The sequence below is a fragment of the Chanodichthys erythropterus genome, chromosome 23 (assembly GCF_024489055.1).
Source record: "Chanodichthys erythropterus isolate Z2021 chromosome 23, ASM2448905v1, whole genome shotgun sequence".
Lineage (NCBI taxonomy): Eukaryota > Metazoa > Chordata > Actinopteri > Cypriniformes > Xenocyprididae > Chanodichthys > Chanodichthys erythropterus.
Window position 1 is genome coordinate 28,128,279 of NC_090243.1, and position 22,679 is coordinate 28,150,957.

General features: G+C 37.4%; 2 protein-coding genes across 9 annotated transcripts in view; both read left to right on the forward strand.

The window, feature by feature from the left end:
* Positions 1 to 12,259, forward strand: part of cul2 (cullin 2) — a 30,565-nt gene extending 18,306 nt beyond the window's left edge. For 2 of the 3 annotated variants that reach the window (XM_067378204.1, XM_067378203.1), the window contains 8 exons: positions 1,109 to 1,195; positions 1,412 to 1,564; positions 3,243 to 3,320; positions 3,480 to 3,546; positions 6,395 to 6,624; positions 8,944 to 9,045; positions 9,136 to 9,252; positions 11,558 to 12,259. In XM_067378204.1, coding sequence (XP_067234305.1) covers positions 1,109 to 1,195; positions 1,412 to 1,564; positions 3,243 to 3,320; positions 3,480 to 3,546; positions 6,395 to 6,624; positions 8,944 to 9,045; positions 9,136 to 9,252; positions 11,558 to 11,689 — 966 coding nt within the window. In that variant the 3' untranslated portion in view covers positions 11,690 to 12,259. The remainder of the gene's footprint in view (positions 1 to 1,108; positions 1,196 to 1,411; positions 1,565 to 3,242; positions 3,321 to 3,479; positions 3,547 to 6,394; positions 6,625 to 8,943; positions 9,046 to 9,135; positions 9,253 to 11,557) is intronic. The other variant, XM_067378205.1, reaches the window with a different exon arrangement.
* Positions 12,260 to 17,849: 5,590 nt separating this feature from the next.
* pard3aa (par-3 family cell polarity regulator alpha, a) overlaps positions 17,850 to 22,679 on the forward strand; it is a 560,621-nt gene continuing 555,791 nt past the window's right edge. For 3 of the 6 annotated variants that reach the window (XM_067377327.1, XM_067377329.1, XM_067377330.1), the window contains exon 1: positions 17,851 to 18,278. In XM_067377327.1, the coding sequence (XP_067233428.1) occupies positions 18,159 to 18,278 (120 nt within the window). In that variant the 5' untranslated portion in view covers positions 17,851 to 18,158. Of the gene's footprint in view, positions 18,279 to 22,679 lie in introns of all 6 variants that reach the window. The other 3 variants (XM_067377328.1, XM_067377331.1, XM_067377333.1) reach the window with 2 other exon arrangements.

A 22,679-nucleotide genomic window follows, 5' to 3' on the forward strand; every position in this document is an offset into this window, starting at 1 on the left:
TCTTCCACTCCTCCATGACGACATTACAGAGCTGGTGAATGTTAGAGACCTTGCGCTCCTCCACCTTCTGTTTGAGGATGCTCCACAGATACTCAATTGGATTTAGGTACCCTCAGCTTCTTTAGCAAGGCAGTGGTCGTCTTGGAGGTGTGTTTGGGGTCGTTATCATGTTGGAATACTGCCCTGCGGCCCAGTCTCCAAAGGGAGGGGATCATGCTCTGCTTCAGTATGTCACAGTACAGTATGTTGGCATTCATGGTTCCCTCAATGAACTGCAGCTCCCCAGTGCCGGCAGCACTCATGCAGCCCCAGATCATGACACTCCCACCACCATGCTTGACTGTAGGCAAGACACACTTGTCTTTGTACTCCTCACCTAGTCGCCGCCACATACGCTTGACACCATCTGAACCAAATAAGTTTATCTTGGTCTCATCAGACCACAGGACATGGTTCCAGTAATTCATGTCCTTAGTCTGCTTGTCTTCAGCAAACTGTTTGCGGGCTTTCTTGTGCATCATCTTTAGAAGAGGCTTCCTTCTGGGACGACAGCCATGCAGACCAATTTGATGCAGTGTGCGGCTTATGGTCCGAGCACTGACAGGCTGACCCCCCCACCCCTTCAACCTCTGCAGCAATGCTGGCAGCACTCATAAAAACAAAACAAAGTTAAAACATATTAGCAGATTTTTAATAGGTTAAAACATAATTGAAAAATGTTAAAACATGCTAACAGCATGTTATCAACATAGAGTTAAACATTACCACATGATATGAAAATACTAAAACGGTAGAAAAATGTTATCAATGTGTTAAAACATTGTAACAAGATGTTTTAAACATGTTAGCATTGTTGTGCCAGTAATATTCTAAAACATTTTAGCAGCATGTTAACAAACATGCAAGCAAAATGTTAAAACATTAGTAACACGTTGAAACATGCTAATGATGTGCTAAAACATTTTAAATGTTAAATTGTGAAAAGGTTTATTGGGGACTGAACTGGTTTGACATAGTTTCTTTCATTTTGTTTCTGGTTTGATAGTCTTTCTGTGTGCGGCACTTAAAGATTTCTTGTTTTTCTCTCTTTTTCTTCTTTTATTCTTAGTTTTATGCCAGAATGCTTGCAAAGAGATTAATACATGGACTTTCATTATCTATGGACTCAGAGGAAGCCATGATCAACAAACTGAAGGTACAGAAAGTCTCACACACAGCCGTCTTTCTTGAAAAGTGCGTAAAAGTTTACAGATGTGACTCATCCTCCATAATCAAGTGTTTGCTCGCTGTGGGCACCTCAGCTTTGTCATTATGTAGAACCACAAATGGGACTGATGAAGGGTTTCGTGTGATTTAAAATGAGAAGACCTTTCATTGTTTCTCTTTCCTTCCTCTGCCCTTTGCCTTGCAGCAAGCGTGTGGCTATGAATTCACAAGCAAACTGCACAGAATGTACACTGATATGAGCGTCAGCACCGACCTCAACAACAAATTCAACAACTTTATCAAAACCCAGGAGACTGTTGTGGACCTGGGAATCAGCTTCCAGATTTATGTATTACAGGTAAGAAAGAATATTACTGTTCATACTTGGTGCTACACATCAACAAACATTAAATATTAAGACCTGTTCACACTAAGAACTATAAAGCTAACTATAACTAACAGGGCTGGGATGATACACCTATATCCCGATTCAGTACTATCACGAAACTTGGGTGCAGATACGATATGTATTGAGATTTTTAAGAATTGCGATTCTACAAGTATTGCGATTCAATATTGCTATGTATTGAGATTTTTGTTTGCTTTTTTTAACTGCATATATCAATATTATACAGAGGTAATTTACATATGAAAGTCTAAAACATGCAGTTGCAAAACAGCCTATTAAATTATAAAGGTCGGAAAAAGGGTGAAAATGGTCATAAAACACTAAATTATGACTTTAAAGGTGCAATATGTAATATTTTCTGTCCGCTAGAGGTCGCTAGAGGCCTATTCAAAACAAAGGCGTAGCTTGATGATGCCAAGTTTGAGCATGGAATCTTGGGACATGTGGTCTTCATCTCAACGGCCGGTGGAAAAGAATAGGGATTGGACTCGGGAAGAAATCATGTTCATGGATGCGATTATTAATGTTACTGGCCGCTGGAGCGATTGCGCAACACACGCCTCACGAGCAGTAGAACTTTTATTATGACACAGTCGCTGCTTCCACTTTTCCGGTCTTGAGTATGAGGTAACGCAGCTCTGTTTATCACATTAGATACATCTGAGAGTGTTGAAAATTATGTTATAACGTTACTCTGTGCATTTGCTCAGCGGCTGCTGTGAGACACTGTTACACACTGCAGTAAGATAGATCGATTTTACAATATCATATTAAATGCTGGATGGCTTGTGTTGATAAATGACATGCAATTAATTTTAAAACATATTGTATGATGTAGAAAATGCTGTATTGCTGTTACTAAAAATAAATCTTTATCTGATTATAGCTATGTTAGCTATTTATACAACAAGACTAAATGTGCTGAGCTATATAAAAACAATTAGTTTTCGGCCTATAAATATATCAAAACAGTTGTTCCCTTGCCTATTAAACATGTAAAGTGTCTTTGGTGTTTCCATGGTTTCTACAAAATAAAACCAGAAACCGAGGGTAACGCGGGTACGCGACTCCTCACACGTCCCGGAGCCTTGGTTAAAATTGCAATTTTCTCAGGATTTACAAATAGTTGGAAACATTTGGGATATTGTAAGTACTCAAGTGTACAAAATATATAACACTGGCCTAGTGGTTTTTGGATATTTTACTGCAAAATTCTTACATATTGCACCTTTAAAGTCAACATGAAATAGAAATTGCTAGTCTTTTCTTCTCTATTGTGCCGTATATCTGAGTGAAACGGCTTTTGGAACAGAAACAAATGTAAGGCGGGGCTTGATTTTGTCCATGAGGAATTAATTGGATGGTTGTTGTTTGCGATTGGTGGATCTAATGTGAGTGACAGGTTGCCCCGCCCTAATCATCAGAGAAGAGATGTCACTGCAAAAGGGTGGGGAAGTGATTTTGATTATGAGGCACATGAATTTAAAAGAATAATGATGTGCACAGATGAATCTTTTATAATAAATATTCCATAAAAAACAAGAATCTCCAATTTCATGGTGACTTTAACAGCTGTTGGGAAAATGCTGCAATAATGTGGAATATTATTATTTTACATGTGTTTCAGGCAGGCGCATGGCCCCTTACACATGTTCCTTCTTCCACGTTTGCCATCCCACAGGAGCTGGAGAAAAGTGTACAAATGGTAAGCTGTCATGTCAACATGCTCCAAAATCTTACATGTCATCATTAGGGTCAAGAACTTAAGCTTCCTCCTTGTACTGAGGGCTGAACATGTCAAATCCCCTTTCATTTCATTCTAAAAGTAGATAACGCTGATTTAACCGATTTCTTCCTTCTGCAGTTTGAGTTGTTTTATAACCAGCACTTCAGCGGAAGGAAGTTGACCTGGCTACATTATCTCTGCACAGGTAAAGTTGAACATAAATGTACACTAAGTTTGGGGTCGGTAAGAATTTATAAAATGTTTTAAAGAAGTCTCTTATGCTCACCAAGCTGCATTTATTTGGCTGTATATATATTGCAATTAAAATATAACTGCAATTTAAAATTCTGGGTTTCCATTTTAATATATTTTATAAAATGTAATTTATTCCAATGATCGCAAAGCTGAATAAAAGTATTAATTTCTTATTGACCCAATCCTTTATAAATATATAATCCTTTATAAAAATATATACACAGGATGTATTGATTAAAAAATCAAATTTATTGGAATTAATCACATATATCAATGTTAGCTGAGAAAAGCCCCCAATTAAGTAATTATATTAATAATTTTTAAAAATTTCAAGCGAACTGTTTTAATGTTTTTTATTTTTTTTTATTTATACTAAATGTGAAAAATCGACAGATGTAATATATTGAACTTTTATATTACACTTATTTTGATTTCCATACTACATCTACACCATCTGCATCCGAAGTAGAAATGACTGATATGCGCGAGATAATGTTTGTTGGCTGGTGCTGTGGAAGCCTGATTAGCAGCACCTGGTATTTCTACACAACTACAGCAAATCCCTGGCACGGTTCAGCAGCAAGAGTCGGATTACCACACTGAGCTGTGACAAAATATCCTTTAAGTAGTCCGTTAACACAGCAGGACAAGCAAAATACAGTCACACTTCTAGTACTCACCCATATTAATGTGCAGATACATAACATTGACCGGGTTGAGAGCATTTGAACAAACCTTTAGCCCTCACATACAGTACCAGACTAAAGTTTGAACGCAGTTACTCATTCTTTATTGGGGCCAAGCACAGAAGTTGTGAAGGCATCTGTTGGATCCGTTGGCATTCTTCTTCTTCTTCTTCTGCTTTGGAAGTCTATGGCAGCCCATAGAATCGCTTGTGGGAATGTTATGAAATTTGGCACACTGATAGAGGTCTGTTCCAACATTAACCACACTGATTTTGGAGTTTCTAAATGCCTAGCGCCACCACCTGGCTAAATTTTCACTCATGTTTGTTAACTTTTGAACTGTAAGGGCAAAAAAAAAAAAGTTCTCTCTGATTCATTTACTCAAGACTTGAACCATATCATCTTCAGACCATGCCGACAAAAAGTTGTGGAATTCTTGGTCCATGTCTTCACAAGCATGACCTGAGGTTACATGCTGCATTTCGCCATGCGCCACCTACTGGTCCGGAGATATTTTTTCTTATAACTTATAAATGATTTGTCCAAAAATCATAAAAGTGTTCTCGTTAGATTCGGGGTGTCAAGTCGAATACTATCCAAGTTTCCTATATTGGCTATTTTTTGGGTGTCAGCCATTTTGGAATTTGTAGTAAAATGCTATATTTTACAACCGCATGAACGTATCATGAAACTTGTTATGGGTCATCAGCACAATGCCCAGAAGGAGTCTGATAAGATTCGGACCAGCGCCATCTAGTGGTGAAAAAAATATTTACATGCTTATAACTTTGGATGTGGTTGACTTATTTTCACTGAATCCTTGCCTAACAAGCTCGGTGAAACCCCTTATGTTAGTGCAACATTGAGATTTAGTGTTTATACAACATTTGTGAATATCTTAGAAACCATTAGTCCACCATTAGTTCATTAGAGATGAAACCACCATAGGGAAATTGGAAACATAGGTCGTTGACTACACGTTAGTAGCCTGCAAAAAACTGCAATCAAAGTCAGATGTGGGTAATTTTTTATGTGTTCATACATATAAATGTCTATAGCTCCTAAACAAAATGAGATATTTTCACCAAATTTGACATGCTCATGTATGGGGGCACTCTGAGGACACACACAAAAAAGCGGTGGGACTGCGCCACTTGGTGTCGCTATAATTGAACAAAACATGAAATTGGCTCTAACTACAGTACTGTTGGTCTGACCGACATTAAAATTGACATGTCTTTGTCTCAGTTGCTATCATAATCCATTATGACATTGTTTTGTCTGCTGCTAGCTTTCTTGTTTGCTTCTGTTGTGCTTGGCCCCTTAATTGCTGCTTGCAGCTGTATTTATCACTATTTTCCACTTTTTTTTTTTTTGAATTTTAGAACATTTTAAAATAATAGTAAAGTCTATGAAATACACTGAAATATGGAAAATATGTGGTGAGCAAAACAAGTTAAACAAATGAAAACATATCAAACAAATCTTATATTTGAGCGTCTTCAAAGTAGCCTAAATCACATCTCTGCAAACTTATTTTAGAATTATTTATATACTAGTATAGTATTGATTACTATTCTGTATTAGCTTTAATCATATTTTCATTTTAGTTTTCTTTCATTTTAATTTTACTTCAAGATTTAGTAATTTTATGTGCATGTTGTTTTTATTAGCTTTTTTTTCCATTAAAGATTTATATTTTGCTTTAGTTTATTTATTATTTCAGATGTAGTTGTTGAAATTTCCTTTTACTTTAAACTTATTTTATTTCAGTTAGTTGCCAAGGAAACATCTAATTTTCATTTAAGCTTATAAGTTTAAAGGTGTGTCCTAATTTGCAAACTATTCTATGCTGTTTGGTAGTATAAACGGTGCATTCACACTGAAAATTCCTGAAAAGAAAGTGCACTTTAAATACCCAGATGATGCACTTAATTAACCAAAAAAAGAAATGTTGGACACTTCATGCACTTAACTGTTGCAGTTTTAGTTCTGTAGCAGAGGGGGAGGGACTATCACACTCTGATGTTGAATGACAGAATAACTTTATAAAGTACAGAGTGCATAGTATAAGTGCATTGTGGTTCTCTCAACCAACTTTTTTTCTCTCAGGTGAGGTAAAGATGAATTATCTGTCCAAGCCCTACGTGGCCGTGGTAACTACCTATCAGATGGCCGTGCTGCTGGCGTTCAATAACGGCGAGACTGTGAGCTACAAAGAACTGCAGGACAGCACGCAGATGAACGAGAAGGAGCTCCAGAAGACTATTAAATCTCTGCTGGATGTCAAGATGATCAGCCATGACTCTCAGAAAGTAAGTCTGGGAGCAGCGCAGTCACAGGTGCTTATCCAACCTTTTTTTATTTTTTATTTGATTGCTTGATTAAGAAAGTGCCCCTATTATGCTATTTTAAAGGCTCCTAATTTTGTTTTGGAGTCTTGTACAATAGGGTTACATGCATCCATGCATCATTTTTCTACATTGCAGCATCAGCTCTTTTCTCACAGTGTCTGAAACGGTTCAATAAAGGACCAATCTCTCTAAACTCCTCCTTTCTGAGAGCCTGCTCTGCTCTGATTGGTCAGATGGCTCAGACTGCTGTGATTGGTCTACTCACTCTGATTGGTCAGATGGCCCAGACTGATGTGATTGGTTTACTCGCTCTGATTAGTCAGATTGCCCAGTCTGTTGTGATTGGTTGACCGCTTAGGGCGTGTGTTGAAAACAAAATGCCCATTATAATACATGGCTCCAGACTGCGACCAAATGGTTGCATTTTGTGACTTTTTTCCTGCCGGTGCGAATAAATTTTGTTAGAGGATGCACTGGTGAGACCACCATGTGGCCCAACTGATGAGAGCTGCCATTTGTGTTGCACATAATGCATATGAGAACATCAAGCAGCAAATGAATCGAAAGTGGAACGAAAACCGCACTACTCATTTGAGCTGCGAATCACGGACAGTTTATCAGCTTGGACAATAATAAACACCCGTGAGCTAAGTTCTTGCACACCGATCTAGATCATGCGTCACTGTTACTACAGAGCGCTGGGAGATCCAATTAAAAAAGTGTTGAATTCGCCGCAATTATCAAATTTTCATACCAATCACCCAATCCCCATCCATTGAATTGGCTCTTTCACACTCTCTCTCCTTTCCACCTACAGCTGGTGTGTGGTGAGCATACTGGCGTGGTTGTACTGTGGCTGCCGTCGCACACTGGTGGTGGATGTGGAGAGACCCCTGATATGATTGTAAAGTGCTTTGGGTGTACAGTAGTACATAGGAAAGCGCTATATAAATGCCTCATTCATTCATTCATTCATTCATTCATTCATTCATTCATTCATTTAAATTCGGTGAAGTATTCTGTTATAAACTACAGGTATCAGATCAAACAGCACTGATGTGAAAACCAGGAGAAATATCGTGCCAAGAATGAACAAGTTATATAAGGCTCTCCAGTGAGTAACGCTAACTGGAACCATGGTCACAGAAATAGTCCAATGTTTTTACATTATTCATTTCAGTGTTCATGTACATTTTTGGAAGTGATAATATGGGAGTGAATATGATCCAATTTCAGTGTTATTTTTAATGTGATGATTTTTAAAACTAAAAGTTTAAAGATAAACGTTTAAGCTTTTATTTAAAAAGACATAAAATTACAAGTTTAACTAGTAGATGGCAGCAGAGGAGCACTTATTGGCTTATTAGCCATTTCCACTCCCTAATATATGGGGAAAAGTAAGTCACAAAGTCTCATGAAAAACAAAAGCTTTTCCTCAAATTGTGACTGAATTACACAGAAAGCAATTAAAGAGCGCTCATTTTATAATCACTGAAGCTGTCGGTCAGTTCGTTATGATACATTTAATAAAAGTAGAATATTTACATTTTCCCTATAAAAATTAGGTTTTTGCATGTTACTGTTGTCAATAAAGTTAATTTTATCTACATCTCAATTCAAGCTCATTTCTTTACTGTCACATTTATGATAAATAAACATGTAATATTGTTAGTAACTGCACTTATTAATGCAAAACAATAGTAATATGATTAAATTACCTTTATGATTAAACCCCCGCCCAGCGCCACCAAATCAGGTGCTGGTGTCACCTTCTGTAGATCTTAGATCACTGCTCTGGAGCCCTGCCATCTAAATTTCAGCTCCGAATTTTCCTCAACTCTTGATATGCAGTGATATGAACAGTAACGGTGGTGTAGGTTTTATCGCATCAGTTTAAGCATGAGTCCTTTGGAAGTGCATTAAAGTGGATTTTGCTTTGGCAGCTGAAAACAGCGTCTTCTCGACATGAACAACACGAACCAAACTCGAGTCTCAGCTGCAGCTACAGTGTTTGAGGGCAGGGCCGAGGAGACCATGAAAACCATAAGCTGGCATTATGCAAATTTGATACAAACCTACGTAGGCTCGAGCAGGAAGTACGACTGGACATCTCTGAACTGCCTGGAACAATAACTACATTTTGCCTGCACTTTGATTTTTGTAACTTTGCAGACCTTTTACATTCACAAACAGCTGTATTACACATTGCATGAAAGGTAATATCCAAAAAAAGCATAACAGGGGCACTTTAATCAAACCGTTAACTGATTGATTATAAGTTAACTTCCGCTTTCTCTTTTCCTTCAGGAGGAAATTGAGGCCGAATCCACTTTTTCCCTAATTATGAGTTTCACCAGTAAAAGAACAAAGTTCAAGATCACAACATCAATGCAGAAGGACACACCACAGGTACTGTGTCTCATGTTGAGCAAATGTCATTGATAATTCTCATTATATATCTAGTCATATAAACCCTGTATTGTCCTCCGTGTGTGGCAGGAACTGGAACAGACGAGGAGTGCCGTGGATGAAGACAGGAAAATGTATTTACAGGCTGCTATAGTGAGGATTATGAAAGCCAGGAAAGTCTTGAGACACAACGCCCTCATACAGGAGGTGAGATGACATTCTCTTCTGCTAAAACTTGACTATTCCAGTGTATAATTCTCACTTGTGACATCAGACACCAATATGAAATGAAAAGAGGCGTTGAAGGTGTGCGGTATACAATAGTTTGGAACCTGACGCAGATGTCAGACTGTAAATGCAGATAAGATCACTGTGAAATGTCAGGAATGGGAAACTTTTATAGACTGCTGTCAGAACACGTCTGAAGAGCAGATAGTCTGCCAACACAGGCTGTTACACAAGAAAACTAATATATACTGTTTTTATTGCACACACACACACACACACACACACACACACACACACACACACACACACACACATACACACTCTTGACACTAAACTCGCACTGTTTGTTTCCCCTATCCATAGACAAGCTGTACATTGTTTGTCTCTTTTGAACAGTGAATAAAGAGGGAATGGTATAATAGATCATAACCTGTTTGCATTGAACATGGGTGAATCTGTAGCAGGGAATTTTTACAAAAAAGAGCCTGTGTCATATTTCACCTCAAAATCAACTGAAAAGGTTTTTTTCATAAAGAAAATGAAGCCTGTTTAAGGACCAGTAAGATCTGTTTATTTTCATGGCACTTGAGCACATTTCCCCGCAAATTCTCATTCACAGAAAAACATGCTGTGTGGGCAGATTTGATCATAATTAGCATAAATTAAATTTAGTAATGCAAAAACTACCATGATGTTTACTAGAACTGCATGATTAATCGTTAAAAGATCGCAATCTCATTCCTAAATGACAACGATTCCCCTGTGTCTATTAAACCTTTGACAAAATCACACCAGAACATTCAAATATGTGTTTGCACTGCCGCCGAGCCAGATAGAGCAGTTAAAATATAGGTATAAAACATTTCTTTTCAACCACACAGTTTCATTATTTCTGTGTTGCAAATATTCAAAATATCACAGAAGTAATGGGATAAAAGTTTATAGTTCGGATATAAACACTGATGTCTACGGAAGCGATCAAAATAGAGCAAATCACCTTTCGAAAGTAAATTGGCACCAGGATTGCCAAGTTTTCACAATGAAACCCACCCAATTGCTACTCAAACATTTTACTTCGACTGCAGCATTTAACATTTTGTCAGAACTTTTGGTTTTGGCTTTTACCATGGTTTCCACAAAAATGTTAAACATCAAAAACTGTTTTCATCATTAATAATAATCAGAAATGTTTCTTGAGCAGCAAATCAGTATATTAGAATGACTGTATTGTATATATTGCATATTAGAATCAAAGCTGTGCATCCAGAAATGCTTACATTTATTTATTCATTGTGCTACGTATGGCTAGCTGCACATATCAAGGACACAGTGATGCAGGCAGGTTTGCCTTGCTTTTTTTATTGTCTAGGAAATATGGATTTCAATAAAGTCTCCTACTCGTTATTCTGACTTTATATCTCACAACTCGCAATTCTGACTTTATATCTCGCAATTCTGACTAAATCATGCAATTCTGACTTTATATCTCGCAATTCTGACTTTATATCTCGCAATTCTTACTTTATATCACGCAATTCTGACTTTATATCACGCAATTCTGACTTTATAACTCACAACTCGCAATTCTGACTTTATAATGCAATTCTGACTTTATATCACGCAATTCTGACTATATCACGCAATTCTGACTTTATATCACGCAATTCTGACTATATCACGCAATTCTGACTTTATATCACGCAATTCTGACTATATCACGCAATTCTGACTATATCTCGCAATTCTGACTTTATAATGCAATTCTGACTTTATAATGCAATTCTGACTTTATATCACGCAATTCTGACTATATCTCGCAATTCTGACTAAATCATGCAATTCTGACTTTATATCTCGCAATTCTGACTTTATATCTCACAATTCTGACTTTATATCACGCAATTCTGACTTTATATCACGCAATTCTGACTTTATATCACGCAATTCTGACTTTATATCACGCAATTCTGACTATATCTCGCAATTCTGACTAAATCATGCAATTCTGACTTTATATCTCGCAATTCTGACTTTATATCTCGCAATTCTGACTTTATATCTCGCAATTCTGACTTTATATCTTGCAATTCTGACTTTATATCACGCAATTCTGACTTTATATCACGCAATTCTGACTTTATATCACGCAATTCTGACTTTATATCTCGCAATACTGACTTTTATTTAGTTACGGAAATAAGCTTCCATAATATACTGCATGTAAATGTTGTGCTATAGCAAATATAAGCAGCCTAATTTTGTTTGTGTGTCTTTATTCTTTCAGGTAATCAACCAATCCAAAGCGAGATTCAGTCCGAGTATCAGCATGATCAAGAAGTGCATTGAGGTTCTTATCGACAAGCAGTACATCGAGCGAAGCCAGAGCTCTGCGGATGAATACAGCTATGTCGCATAAAACCATATTAATTTAATGAAAGAAAATAAACGCCCTAAAGCGTGAACGGTAAACATGTCTTTTATTTTCGGCTCTGGCTGGCTCTGGCACTCAACCATCGGATTGAATCGGGACTCTGTGCCTCCAACTTTGTTCAAAAAGGGCCTCCGAGTAGCTGGACAGTCATCAAAAGCACCCTGTCTCTCCACACCCCCTCCCCCCCTCCTTCTGATTTTATGCTGTTTACATCACCAGTGCCACGCCCAGTGCGTCTACGAGAAAAGAAGAATGCCTATAGCTACTCGAGTGTAAAAGGATAATACATTTTTAGACGTAATCATACAAGAGAAAGCGAGCAAATGAAATGCATCACATAGAGCAAAACGAGTGAAATGTTTGAGAAACGGCCGAAAAACAACCACGCTTTCTTTTCTCACGTTGCAGTTGTTGTGTGTATTCTTTTTTAATGTATCAAAGTAAAAGAAATATTGTAATAAAACCGGTATACTGATAATTGCATTTACTTTCAAAATATTAAAAAACAGATATGAGGTGACAAACATGATTCTGCTGCTTGTCAAATAAACAAATAAAAACAAACTTTTTCGTAAATGTTTTAAGAAGAATGACTTCATCATCAGTAATTTATTAAAGGTGAATTTTTAGAATCTTTTTTAATGGTGCGTTCAAGTTATTTCTGAAAGATTGTGTTTATTAGGTAAATGCATATGAACACCACCGCAAAGTGATTTCTTTCTTTCCGAGTTTAGGGCATTAAAGTGAGAAAATATGGTGGACGCAACTAATGCAGCGTCTGTTTTAATGCTAAATTTGTTTAAATTAAATAAAACTAGCTAAGTTACATGTGCAAAATAAAAAACCCCCCCCCCCCCCCCAATAAAAAATAAAACACCTGATTGTTTAGTTAAAAAAAAAAAAAAAGATTAAAAATCTTACTCTGACCAAAGTGACTTGAACGCACCTGAAGTCGCAATTACGACTTCCCAACTTGGACTGGATGTCATCCAGGTATTTAAAGTGCACTTTTTCTTTTTGGGATTTTCAGTTTGAACACACTACTCACACTTTTTATACATGGCAAAGAATAGTGCATAAGTATGCAAAATGGGTATTACGCATCTTGTGTATTAAGAATGTAATCCAAACTTACTACATTCATCATGTTGTCACTGTCATGTGACCTAACAGCATCAGTTACGTTGCTTCACCGCCATACACAAATCCTAAAGCAAAGTGTCCATCGTATGCATACTTCAGAATCTCACCGGAATAAGTAGATCATCCGGGTACTTTTTGCCTACTCTTTTATGAGTACTGTGAATTGGTCATACTTAATTTCTCACACTTGTTTTTCACCTACTATATATATAGTAAGAAAGTATGTGATTTTGGATGTAGGGCTTGACTTCCTGAAAAGGACAATGGTCTGTTGTATTGTACTGGCAAATGTTATACTGACACCTATCTGTGTGGATGAAGCATTACACAAATGTTACCTATTATTTATTTCACAACCAAAAGTCAATGAAAATAGAGTGCTGCAGGAATGACATGTTTTTGTAAGCCAAAACCTTGAAACACAATCACATTTAAGCCTTTCCAGTTTCACCGTCCTGAAATCAATGTTTTTTTTAATGGGCTTTTGGTTAAATGCCTGAAATAAGATCTAAGATACGTATTTTCATGTTTTACTCTACAACATAAAATAATCAGTAATATGTGAATTTTTAATTTTTTGCTTGGAAAAAGGCAGTTGCTAACAAGTGTCTAAATGGGACTACAGAGGTTGTAGGGGACATTAGGGCGTTTTCACACCTGGCTCATTTTGAAACCTGGTGCATTTTCTCCCTTAGTTTGGTTTGTTTAGGCATATATGAACATGGCAATCGTGCTCGGATCTGCACCAAAACAATCGCTCCAAGACCGCTTGAACAAAGTGGTCTCGGTCCAAATGAAAATAATACTCTGTAGTAACATTTTCAGCCTCGTTTAACCACGCTCTTGCAACTATCTATTTTAAACTTTCAGGGAAAATGTTTTGTCAACACTGAAAAGGGTTGTCAGAAGCTTAATGTTGGTGACATTAGAGTCATGTGACCATGGTATAATTAATTTATAGCCTACGTTTATCTTTTTTGGCAACTGTATTTATGCTTGTGTTAATTTGTGAAGATATATGATGAACCAAACATGCAAGAATCATAAACTTTTGTTAATCAAGTTTAGTTTCCACAAAAAACCCAAAAGCCAATGGAAAAATAACATTGGCTATTTATCAAGGGAATCATTAGTTTCACACATTTTGGTCCTGATGGCCTTCCATAATATGGAAGGCCATGTTGTAATTACCATAAAGAAGAGATGACAATAAATGACACTGTACTTGGAGCTGTTCACATCCTCGAATTCGGACTTATGTTTCTCTTGCGCTATTAAATCTGCAGTGGTCACGTGGTACAGCTGTCACATGGTACAAGCCGTAGCTCTCAGAAAATTATGAGCCTGAAGTTGTGATTATTACAAGTTCTATGATCACATGAATGCTTTTTACAATCCAGAATAGTTACTGTAAATATGACAAGACTTCCCAAGTGAGTAGGATTCTGCCAGTCATGTGATGCCAAACATGGTAGCAACCATGAGAGGGCGTCCCGCTCCATGTGGAATAAAACAACTTTTATTAGGCTGCTTGTATGAATTGAGTGCGTTTGTCTCATGTGAGTAAATGTCACTCACTTATAGGACAAAATGACCAGATAGACCCTTAAGACTCGACTGCAGAGAGAGCTGAAGGATGGCAGATTCTCTGTGCTATGCTGGGACTCTTTGTAAGCAAATCTCACTCAGCAGAAGCCTATTCACTTTCAGCTCCTTTGAGCTTGAGGATTCAGCTCTAATGAGACCCATATGGAGAAGCCTGACCAAATCAACATGCCTACAATATGTGTGTCATCAGCAAAACATTTCTCTACAATATACATCATCTTACGTAAACCTGACATTTTGCAGATTCACAGATGTCAAATCACTGGATGCTTCAAAAAGTAATAAATCTTCATTACAACAGCAGATACTTCAGGACAAAACCTCTCCTTCTACCACAAGGGGGCGTTATGCATTATAAAAAGCAGAAATAATACAAGTTTTTTAAAAGATAAAAAGGAACTTGTTTTTTTAAACTTATTTTTGTAAAAAAAAAAAGGTCTTGACACTGCTAAAACATGTTCTAAAGACAAATGGACCATGAAAGGCATGATATCTGTCTTGTAAACAAGCGCTGTGTATCTGTCCAATGTCTTCGTTGGAAAGGAAAGAAATAAACCTTTGTGTTTTTGCTAAATCTGGATGCATGTAAGGCAGTTTTACATTTATGTCTTATTAAAAGATTTAATGAGAATGAAAATCTAATGAATAAGTCCTGCAAGTTTTTTTATGAAAAGTGGCAAAAGTTGTCAAAATGAAAAATAATGTCAAATAAACTTCAGCAGTTTTTTGGATTATGATAGCTGGTTTGTTACTGGCTCAAGGAGGTCTAGCTTGATCAAGCCCAGTTGGAAGTACAACAGATTCATCATCTAGCATGGTCAAGCTAGTGACCACATAAACTCAGCGACATAAACTATAGTATGATGTAGACTACTGATTTCCCTTTAGATGTTAAACCTTTGTCCACTATGATGTCAGGCAAATTGACAAAATTAATATTATTTTTTTAATGATGTCCCATTTTTGCTCTACTGGTAAACCACTGGAATAAAGCACAAACTAGTAACAAAAATAAGTAGCAGAACACAAAAAATAAAGGATTTTATTGCCATCATTGGTTCCATATCTTAATCTTAAACCTGAATCTTAAGCCTGAAATACACCAAGCCGACGCCGACGAACTAGTGGCGATGAAAGCAGACTGTGGGGTTGGCTCACGTCGGCAGCGTCTGTGTCCAAAGTTGCCCTGGCACTCCAAACCGCCAAGTAGCACGCCCGTTCTGTGCCTGTGTAAGAAGAAATGCCTTTCCGTACCAGCAGGTGGCAGTAGCTGAACAGCCAATCAGAATGATCAATTGGCCCGACTGACCAAAGAGCTTCAACATGTCGGATCGGCCGAAAAAAAGCCAATGAGGACCAACTTCAGCCGACGGTGCCGAACACACTGAGAAAACTTAAAGAATTAGTCCACTTTTAAATAAACTTTTCTTGATAATTTACTCACCCCATGTCATCCAAAATGTCCATGTCTTTCTTTCTTCAGTTGAAAAGAAATGAAGGTTTTTGATGAAAACATTCCAGGATTTTTCTTCTTATAGTAGACTTCAATGGGCATCAAACAGTTGAAGGTTAAAATTTGTTTCACTCAGCTTCAAATTGTTTAACACGATCCCAGATGAGGAATAAGAGTCTTATCTAGTGAAACCATCGCTCATTTTTGGCTAGTTTTAGCCATAAATGCTCATCTTGAACTAGCTCTCTTCTTCTTCTCCTCTATTAGAATTCTGGCAGTGTAGACGCTGCTAAGTGTATTACTGCCCTCCACAGGCCAAAGTTTGAACTAATTTTTATATGCAATATGCTAGTTCAATAGTATATAACAATTAGTTCAAACTTTGACCTGCGGAGGGCAGTAATACACTTAGCAGTGTGTACACTGCTGGAATTCTAATAAAGAAGAAGAAGAGAGCAAGTTCAAGATGAGCATTTCTGGTTAAAACCTTCATTTCTTTTCGACTGAAGAAAGAAAGACATGGACATCTTGGATGACATGGGGGTGAGTAAATTATCAGGAAAAGTTTATTTAAAAGTGGACTAATCCTTTAAGGCAGGAACACACCAAGCCGACGGTTGGCCATCGGGCAGTTTTTCTTCAGTTTTTCCACACCGTTTGCTGAAGTTGGTCCTCGTCTGCTTTTTTTCGGCTGATTCGAAATGTTGCGTCGGTCTGTCATCTGATCATTCTGATTGGCTGTTCAGATACTGCCACCTGATGGTTCGGAAAGGCATTTCATCTCACGCAGGCGCAGAACTGACGTGCTACTTGGCCGTCCGTCGACTTGTCTTCCGTCTGTCTGTCTTCTGGGCTTTAAAGCCATATTTCACCCAAAAATGAAAATTCTGTCATTCCAAACCTCATTCTGTTCATCCTCAGAGCACAAATTAAGATCTTTTTGATGAAATCTTAGACCTTTCTTTCCCTCCATTGACAGTTTACGCAACTACAACTTTCAATCCCCAGAAAGGTAGTAAAGACATAAGTAATCCATGTGACTCCAGTGGTAAAACCTCAATTTTATGAAGTGACGTGAGTACTTTGTTTGCACAAAAAACATAATTTACCACTTTATTTACAAAATATTAACCTCCAGCGCATGTTAACTAGAGCGCCACGACGCATAATGATGTGCTGACACAAGAGCAGACATGTGAACGTGTTGGAGATTCATATTTTGTGAATAAAATAGTCAATTAAAAGCAAACTAAGCACTATAAAAAGATTCATTCCACTTTTAATTACCAGAAAGGTAGTAAATACATCATTAAAGTAATCCATGTGACTCCAGTGATTTAACCTCAGTTTTAATAAGTGGCGTGAGTACTTTGCGCAAAAAAACAACAACATCAACAAAAAAACATAATTTACTATTTATTTACTAAATATTAATCTCTGACACATGTTCATGCTTCATAAAACTGAGGTTTAACCACTGAAGTCACATGGATTACTTTAATGATGTCTTTACTACCTTTCTGTTGCTTGAAAGTGGTAACATAGACTGTCAATGGAGCGATTTCATCAAAAAATATCTTCATTTGTGTTTTAAAGATAAACAAAAGTTTTGGAATGACATGAGGGTGATTAATTAGCCTAATAACAGAATTTTCATTTTTTTTTTGGTGAGCAAACCCTTCCATTAAACCTTTCCATTCCACAAAATATTGTTTACAGTGAACAAAAGGCTCTTTAGATGATTAAAAAGATCTTCACACTAAGAAAAAATGGTTATTTTAAGAATAGATCACTGAAAAGGTTCTTTGGGGAAACAAAATTGGGATCATTGTGAAAAACCTTTCTTTTTAAGAGTGTTGGAATGATTGAATTCAGCCCAAACTGGTAAGCATTAGTATCTAATGAATGCTAGTAACTACTGGAACAGCCGACTAGTTATCATTAACCTGAAACAGATACTCGTGTAGCTACACATTGAAAGAGCTGTGAGTCAGTGTGAGTCGCAGAGAGCTGTGTGTGAGTGTGAGTGTGTGAAGCCCAACCCACGGATACTTCGCCCGCGATTGACACACGCCGAGACGAGCACAGACGCCGAACAGGTGGTCCAATCCCACCTGAGGAGCACAACATGAGGATTTATCCTGCTTTTTACCTGTACGGATACAATGTTACCGTCGCTTACTGATTTTTCCTGAAGAGTTCAACACTTCACGCGCTTCCCTGTGGAGTCTCTGGGAATATCGGGCGAATATGAAAGTGACAGTATCTTTTGGAAGGACCCGGGTGGTCGTTCCCTGTGGGGATGGGAATATCAAAATACACAGTCTTATTCAGCAAGCGACAATGAGATATAAAAAAGCCATAGCTAAGGTAAGTCGAGTGTTTTTTGAGAAAAATACCTGGTCAACTCCACTGCTGCTCTCAACATGGCGCTTTTTCTGGAGAAAGAAGGAAAGAAAGAAAGATAGGAAAGAAAGGGGAATAGATAGGTCGTCGGTAGCTATTCCCGAACAGTCCGATTAAGGTGTTTGTAGATTTGTGATTGTTGCGTCACATTGGGTTGTTATTGTTGCAACTTCGGCGCGCGCTTGTGCGTTCCCGATCAAAACTCCTTCAAACAGGACATGTCGGCTGTTATAACGCTCATTTGTTACAGTAAGATGCATTACAGTGTTCCCAAGTAAACACGGAGTGTAGGAAGAACTTTAGAGGCACGGATGGAGGGCAAGGACTGGAAACTTCCCTGGAAATGAGCTCAAGCTGAAACCTGGATCCACACATGTAGCCTACGCAATGTTAATCTCACACATAATTTGACTGTTTACACTTAAACATTCATGATGAATGGTGCTTTCTATGTCTTTATTAGTTCTACCGTTTAAAATTATAATGGGTTGTGTGGCTTAGTGTTTAATGGTTATAGATAGGTTTTAAGCTTTTCAAAGGGTTGATTGACAGGGATCCGATGCTCATGAAAAACCTGGAAATATAACACATTTAGTGGCCTGGGAAAGTCATGACATTTCTATAATGATTATAGATCTTATAGATTCTTGTTGGAAAATCCAAGTCTGTACCGGCATGGTCCAGGGTGGTCATCAGCTGGTTGATGAGTTACTAAAAAAACCCACCCTGACCATCTTAAGCTGGTAAAACTGTGGTTTTTTGGAGGTCTGAGATGGGTTCTGATTATTAGCCCATACACCAGCTAACAAAAATGTTCTAAAAACGTTTTGCTAACATTCTTAAGTTATCAAAATGTCATTTCTGAATCTCTGAACATTCAAATCATCCAATTTTTAAAATGTTTTTTCTTGGTTATGCGAATGTTCAATTTTATAATTTTGCAAACATTTCAACACTACTTTTGAATGATCCATTTATAACGTTTTGCTCTAACGTTTGCAGAACATTATTAAAGACCAGATAACTTTAAACGAACATTCTATTAATGTTACTGGAAGAACGTTTGTTAATAACTTTGAGAGAACCTTGAATGTTAGCCAAAATTCTAAGAACATTTAAATTCTTGTTTGGAGGGAACCATGTTTCAGAACTCGGGTTCTAAACTTACACTCTATTTTATGGCAAGGTAGAGCTTGTGTATAGAGTAAATCATAGCGATGTTCAATTTATGAGCACATTTTTTTCCCCAATAAAGTGTTCAATTTCACAAAACTGATGAAAACACAGTTTTCAATTCTTATCTTATAAATGGAAAGGTTCACTGGTCAAAACTCTATAGATAGCCATTGAACATTTAGACAAAAAAACTTGACCAGTTAACAGATGTTTTCTCATTGGTGGTCATAAATCTGAAGGCAAACTCTTTGCCACTAAAAGAGCTGGCAGCTGTGCACCGGTTGTAGTATGAATATGTAGTCACGTGTTGATTTTGAATTCCTAACCTGCACAAATTAACTTCCAGATCAGCTTTCTGTACTCCACTTGATTCATGATTTGGAGTAAGATCTTAAATACATTGTTGATCTTGGCTCAAGCGTTATGTGCATGCTTGTGAGCAGAAAGGTTTATCCTCCTCATTGTGTAGTTATCAAGAAGCTTTGAGAAAGCACTAGAGTTGCAGAACTTAAAGAGGATAAAGTGTACACAGTTTGTGAGAGTGGGTAGTGTTGGACAAAGCCAAACATTGCAAGAAAGTATATTGTATGTGTTCCAGCTCAGTGTCGAGAGGTCTAGTTGTTTAATTATTAATAAGTTGATTTTTGTCAGTAGATAACTGCTGCATGCTGTATTGGTGTTGTAAAGGGGCATTATTAGGTTCCTGCGTGCCTTGAGTTGGCATCAGTGTTATTTTTCCTGCCCAGATCTCAACAATCTGCTGTTAACATTGGCGTCACGTCCAAGCACTTCTGTTCTACAGGCCTTGAATAGTTTGGTGAACCAACACTGATATTGCCAGGTTTTCTCTTTTACAGAGCATTTCTTTAATATGGAAAATTATTTGAGTTTGCTCTTTGCATCCTTGCGAATAGATTGGCTGGACTGTTTTTTGCGTGACAAAAGTTTAAGATGTTTAAAACGTCTTAAGGACTGTAGGTTGAAAATATGTGTATATGTTAAAGGTGATTTTTTTTTTTTTTTCCAGTGTTAAAATAATTTTTTTTTTATCCAAACTTAACACGAGACTATTAAAGGCAGGTCAAAAGCAAAATTTTCTTGAAAAGTGTAAACACTGTGGAGCTTTCATAACATTTTCTGCTTGTTTAAAGGGTTAGTTTACCCAAAAATAAAAATTCTGTCATTAATTACTCACCCTCATGTCGTTCCAAACCCATAAGACCTTTGTTCATCTTCGGAACACAAATTAAGATATTTTTTGATGAAATCCCTCCATTGATAGTCTACGCAACTACCACTTTCAAGCCCTAGAAAGGTAGTAAAGACATCATTAAAGTAATCCATGTGACTTCAGTGGTTTAACCTCAATTTTATGAAGCATGAACATATGTCAGAGATTAATATTTAGTAAATAAAGTGTAAATTAAGTTTTTTTTTAGTTGACTTGTCAACTAAGGTGAAGCCACTGGAGTCACATAGATGACTTTAATGATGTCTTTACTACCTTTTTGGGGCTTGAAAGTGGTAGTTGCGTAGACTGTCAATGGAGGGACAGAAAGCTCAGATTTCATCAAAAAGATCTTCATTTGTGTTTTGAAGATGATCGAAAATCTTACAGATTTGGACTGACAGGAGGGTGAGTAATTAATGGCTGAATTTAAATTTTTTGGTGAACTATCCCTTTAAGAATCCGACCAGTCCAATATAGCAACAGCTCATCCAATGTTCTGAGTTGGGGGTGGGGCTAAATGTTTGGCTGACCAATGGCTGATTAGAAAAGTGTTTGGGAAACCTGTTTCAAAAACAGTTACCATTTATGGGGTGTCAAGTGCAGTCAATTTTGTGGACTGAATGAATTACATGATATGAAATTCAGTAAATGAAATGCTTATGTTCTTCACAGATTGTGCATTTTGTGAATGAAATGTCATGCTGAATCATGAAAAGCTTTGGAATAAATGCTTCATAATGCAACCCCTTCCGTGAATGTTTTGTTCATTCCGTTGCATTTTTGTGACTAAAGCTTGGTGCATTTTGTTCACAAATTAGTTTTTCGTTGTTCACGAAATGTCGCCCTTACATTCACAAAATGGATGAAATTTTAATACATAAAATTAGTTTTAAGTTTGGAATTTGATGCACGACTTGACTTAAAGTACTGACGACAGCATGCGACTGTGCTACTCTCAAATTACATTTTGTCAGTAAATACTGCATTTTTTTAATGCACTATTCATTCAATCCACAACATTAGTCCAGTTACGCTTGGCTATACAGTTCAGTGATGCTGGTGGTGCAGAAATCTCCACAAATACGTGCGGTAAAACTGAATCAAGACTATATTTTGCAGGCAGGTAAGTCTAGAGAAACTGCACTCTTACAGCAAAGTATGAAACTTAAGCTCCATCACCTTGAAAAGACCTCACCTTGAAACACAACACTCAACGAAGAGCATGCTTCCCGAGTCGTTCCCTTTGCATTCTCATTCTTTTCATAAACGGGGTGTCCTTGCAGACGGCAAAGACTTGGATACATACATGGCACACACCCATGCTTGTATGGCTTAGCAGGCACACCCTGTAGCTCTGCCTCAGCAGAATGGCGGCGGCGGGCTATTGATCCAAGCTGGAGTGGGTTTTCCCAGCGGAGTACTGCATGCTCACTCCAGAGCACACTTCATTCTGAGGACGGCTCTGAGCAGGCAGTCTGGATCAGTGATTTTGCTGCGTAAGCGGGAGTGTGAGAGCACTGAATTAGCCTGTGATCTATAGGGAGATGTGACTCTGCGGAGAGAACTCAAGCTCTTCATCAATAACCCTAATAAATAGGCTTCTTTTTTCCAAGCTTTTCCTCTTCCATTGCAAGATTGCTGTCTGCAGCCTTTTCATTGACTTTCCTTTGAGTCAATATAAATATATTATAAAGGAGGTGGTTGCAGCCAGGAGTCTGATTGGAGATGAGCCTGTTTATTTGTTTGATTGCTGATTTTGTCTTTTTTTTTTTTTTTTTGCTATTGCAGCAAACACCTCTTCTTCTTCCAACCCTAGAATATGTTAATATTCTGTCACTGAAGTGATGAGGTAGGTAAGATTTGGGTGAATCTCCCAGAGCCTGTCAAGAACATGTGAGAGACATTTCAGTAATGAGTCTTTGCAGAAATCTTTGCAGAAACAATTTTTTTGTTTTCTT